We start from the raw sequence: 5,000 nt of genomic DNA on the forward strand, positions 1-5,000 counted from the left end.
GAGTACCTGAGGTCACACCACTGCGAAATGCACAAAGATGACCACACACCCTGCAGGAGTTAGGCCATGACCCACACCAGATAAGGACTGGACCACATTCGGAGAGAGCTAACTTGAAATTGAAATTCCAACTCCTCTCTTATATGGAAGGCCATTGTCTCTCAACGGTGTTCCAAGCTGCAGAGGGCTTTTGCGTGGATCTGACTGAGATCAGGGCCAGATGAGGGCTAGATCAGGGACAGATGAGGGACAGATCAGGACCAGATGAGGGCTAGATCATATATAGTTTTGTTAACTCTTTTATACTAATTTATATGTTCTTCATATATCTTTTGCACTCGTAATCATTACATAACCTCAAACGGTAATCATGAGTCAGATATCATATATATATATCTGTAATATTCATAACTTCGTAAACATTAAGTCTTACTGAGATAAAGCAGTGACACTCTGTATGTAACGGTGCAAACCCATGACAGCGACGCGATACGCTTCCATCGCTTTGAGTGGGCGTGTTGCAGCGTGTGGAAATAGCATAACAGACTGGACTAGTGAGCTAGTTAGCAATCTGATTGGCCGCTGCCGGGATAAAATCGCTCCTCATTTGCATAGGATTCAACTTTTTCCAACTTTTATCGGTCGCGTCGCCCAAAACGGTGGTCTACGTCACAATGGATTGGCTCCCGTTGAAATGCATGGGATTTAGAATATCGCGTCGCTCGTAACGGTGTCATGGGTTTGCACCGTCAGAGCAGGGTGTCTCTCCTCCAGTGCCACCATTCAATCTGACACACACACCATCATTCTCCCGTCATCGTGTCAATCTGACACACACACCATCATTCTCCCGTCATCGTGTCAATCTGACACACACACCATCATTCTCCCGTCATCGTGTCAATCTGACACACACACCATCATTCTCCCGTCATCGTGTCAATCTGACACACATACCATCATTCTCCCGTCATCGTGTCAATCTGACACACACACCATCATTCTCCTGTCATTGTGCTCTTTGATGTTTCTCTGAGAATAATGCCTAAATCTAAAAGCATTATCTGCAGAGTGCATCGCTTCCATGGAGGGCCACTGCCTTTGACCAGCTAGAAGATAGGCCTTGGATAGATCAGAACCATATCTGACCAATGCCCAGTGCTGATCTGGTCTCTATATGACAGTAGTATATCTGGAGTAGATCTGGTCTATGGTAGATCAGGTCTTGTGTCTGGTCTGAATATGACTCATAGATCAGGTGTTCTGGGGTATGTAGTGGTGATAACTTTAATAATGTAAAGTAAACATGAGGCAGTCAAGGATGTTTCTGCAGCTCAAGAGTTCCAGTACTCATCACCAGGATCATCAATGACCATCAACACCAGGGACCCGTTCGCCGTAGGGTTGAAGCTAAGTTAATCAATTGGCCTTTTAGCCCGTTAAGATTAGCGAGCTGATTGAGAACAGCAAGTATCGGTTCGTTAACGGCTGATCCGCATCCAAATCATGTGGTTAATTTCAACCAGGCTAAACTTATCATGGCATTTGCGCGTGCACGTCCTACTTCAAAAGGCAGGAAAGGTCGATCACCAAAACCATGATTTTCTAACGGTATAATGGTTCTAAACTCAAAGAAAAGGGCTCTTTTTTTCTCCGCTGGCGAGCAGGAGATGAACATGAACGCTTATGAAGAATACAAGACCATAATCATGGCAAAATTCAACACCGCCACCGCTGTGAGAGCAAGGTGTGTTGGGATGTTTATAGGGTGATATCTATGTATGAATACCTGATGGCAAGTGTCAACTGGTACAGAGGTTTCCTCTACCGGTTCGAATATGTAAGGTTGCTAGTTCGAATCCCCTCACCTCCTTCCTCGATGTAGTTTTACATTTCCTTGTAAGTCGCTTTGAATAAAAGCGTCTGTTAAATGACTAAATGTATTAATAACAAATGCAATAAATTGAAGCAGTGAAAATAAATTGTCTGTATTTCTCTCTATTCTTATCATGAATCCACCTTAATCATTTTCTTCAATAATGATATGCAATGGTGTACTAATAACACTCATATAATTATCACGACACTACAAAAATGTACCACTCGCAAAAAAGCGCAAGACAGTCAATGTTCGACTGTCGTGTTTGCAATAAATGACTCGAGAAGGTCTTGTAAATTAATTATTCCTTGTCGGCTGAATCGGTAGCGCTCATACAAGGACTCATCATAATGGAATAATGGATCTTGGCGATCGCAAAGAACTCTCTCCCTACGCTAATATAACTATCTAATATCAGTCCTTGGTCAATGGGATCCCTCCTTTTTCCGGGGGTGTGGCAAGCTTATCCAGCTACACTTAAGTTAGCCTGCCCTGGAGCAGGTTAGTGCTAATCGATATGTAACTATGGTGATTTATCAAAAGTTGCTTCCACGAACCAAAAAGAGGGGCGTTTTTTATCTTAGCCTGAAAATTAGCTTGCTAAACCGCTTAGCGAGCTACGACGAATACCCCCCAGGATCATCAATGCTAACAACACCAGGGTCATCAATGCTAACAACACCAGGATCATCACCAAGATCTAGTACAGGTGACAAACAGTAAGCACATACGCACACAAACACAGTGACACACAGGAAGTGACACACAGGAAGTGATTCAGTGGGCAGGTAGGAGACTGGCTGACTGTCAGACTTTCACTGTCTGTGGGAGTCACGTGGAAGGATGTGGCGATGATACCTGCCCACGTTTAACACACACTCACACACACACACACACACACACATACTGTACACACACACACACACACACACACACACACACACACACACACATCCCTATTTTAGTTTTAGTTTATGATACCAACCCTGCACACACCCCACTGAGGGATAATGACTGGCCTTTTCTTTGCTAATCAGCACAGACTTCCTTCCTTCTCAGGCCAGAGAAACAGTGTTGCCTATATGCTCAGGTCAACGCATTGTGTGTGTGGGGTTGCAAAGAGGTCAGCGAGAATGCCTTTTAACGGTTGTCCCACAGGGCAGGCACACACACACACACACACACACACACACACACACACTCACACACACACACACACCAGAAGAGCTGTTCTTTTCACACACACACACACACACACACACACACACACACACACACAATCACCAACACACATAAGCACTCCAACTCTGTGAGCAGGTCCCTGTTGCTTGGAGAGACTATTCTAGAAGAATCCCATGACTACAGGAATAAAGCTCCAGTTGTGGGTATAGCCACAGTAAAACCAGCACAGACGCTTACGGCCACCTGCATGTCCAAAGCCACTCTAACCTTTCACCTTTTATCTTTCACCTGCTTAAAGGTCTCCACCAAAACTCCACCAATCAGCTAACCAATCAACTCCATCTAAAAGACTGCCACCTGACCTGTGTTGGATATATGCAAAGAGGTTTATCAGCAAAGGTTCATCAACCTTTACAAACCAGAAACGGTAGTTATATGCAAAGGGCAAAAAGTCAGCCTTAAAACAAAGGCTGTTGTTGATACCTGCAAAGCTGGTCACCTCAACAAAGAGAACTGCAGAGGTAAGGTTGCTATGACGATAGTGGAACTTGCAGGACAATGGTGTCTACCAGGGCAACAGCAGAGGACAGCTCCCTTCTCTTTTTGTCTTTTTTGGCCAAAAAAATCCCTAATTCAGATTCAGGTCACAAGATTTCACGCACATTTAGCAATGCACACCATCCCTCATTAGAGCAGAGTCCCCTTCATTGTGAGATGATTTCACTAGACAGAGGCAGACTGAGGCAGACAGAGGCAGACTGAGGCAGACTGAGGCAGGCGATGAGGCACCACAAACAGGATATTCTTCTAGTGTTTTAGTTTTCTAGTGTGAGCACTGGAGTCGCTCCCGCAGCCATATCAGCTTCCACGGAGCAAATGAGATCTGTGGTGAGGTGGAGCCAACACAGCAGGAGAGGTGAAGACTACAGCAGCTCACACACACACACACACACACACACACACACACACATGCTGTGGAAACATTCAGTGTGTATATTTCAAAAACACAAACGAGAGGTGTGTTTTAACACCAAACATCAAACATGGCCGTGGCCCAGATCTGAGCCGTACCTTCACACACACACACACACACACACACACACACACACACACACACACACACACACACACACACACACTGACAAACACAGCCAACACACTCCAGCATGTAGAATAAAGGCTGTCACTAACAGATGCACTAAGAGCAGTTTAAAGCCTCCATAAGTTATACACTCTAGTCACACTCAAACACTGGTGGGGAAGACTGTACTTTTCCAGAAAAACACACACACACACACACACACACACAGACACACACACACACACACACACACACACACACACACACACACACACACACACACACGTAGGCGCTGTCACTCTCTGCTCACTTCCGTGTTCAAAAGGGCTCTTCTTCTTATTGTTCTTTCTGACACGGTGGCAGTTAACTTCATGCACATTCCCACCCCAGAAACTACTGAAATACCCCCCCCTCAGCTCCCCCCCGCCCCTCTCCATTGCCCCTGCCCTGCCATGGCGCTCGTGTGCCTCGTACCTTGGGTCCCTTGGGCCCCTTGGCGCCCTGCTGCGAGTTGCAGAAGAAGGAGGTCTTGGCGGTGAAGAAGGTGAAGTCCTCGCTGTCCTCGTCCAGGCTGCAGTAGCCGCTGCTCATGCTGTTGCTGCTGGTCATCTGCTGTGGGGGGGGCTCCAGCGTGGCGCGGAGGGGAGGGGGGGCGGGGAGGGGGGGGTCACAGTCCAAGCCCCCGGAGCACGGAGAGAGCGGGGGCCACGCAGCGGGGCATTCCAGAGACGGCCTGGGAGACGAAAGAGAGCGCGAGGAGAGAACGCGGAAGAGCGGCGACAAGCGACGAGCAGGCGATCAGATCTGGAGCCGGTGCTGGTGCTGGGTAGATGACAGTCAACACTGCTCCGGAAATCC

The 5,000-nt window shown here is 47.0% G+C and overlaps 1 protein-coding gene across 1 annotated transcript in view; it reads right to left on the reverse strand.

Moving 5' to 3' along the window:
- The window catches only part of rassf5 (Ras association domain family member 5), a 23,831-nt gene that overhangs the window by 17,901 nt on the left and 930 nt on the right, over window positions 1-5,000 (reverse strand). The window contains exon 1 of the mRNA XM_031567833.2: window positions 4,617-5,000. This exon is cut by the window's right edge and continues 930 nt beyond it. Within this exon, the coding sequence (XP_031423693.1) occupies window positions 4,617-4,751 (135 nt within the window). The 5' untranslated portion in view covers window positions 4,752-5,000. The remainder of the gene's footprint in view (window positions 1-4,616) is intronic.

This window comes from Clupea harengus, chromosome 5 (assembly GCF_900700415.2).
Source record: "Clupea harengus chromosome 5, Ch_v2.0.2, whole genome shotgun sequence".
NCBI classification, from domain to species: Eukaryota; Metazoa; Chordata; class Actinopteri; order Clupeiformes; family Clupeidae; genus Clupea; species Clupea harengus.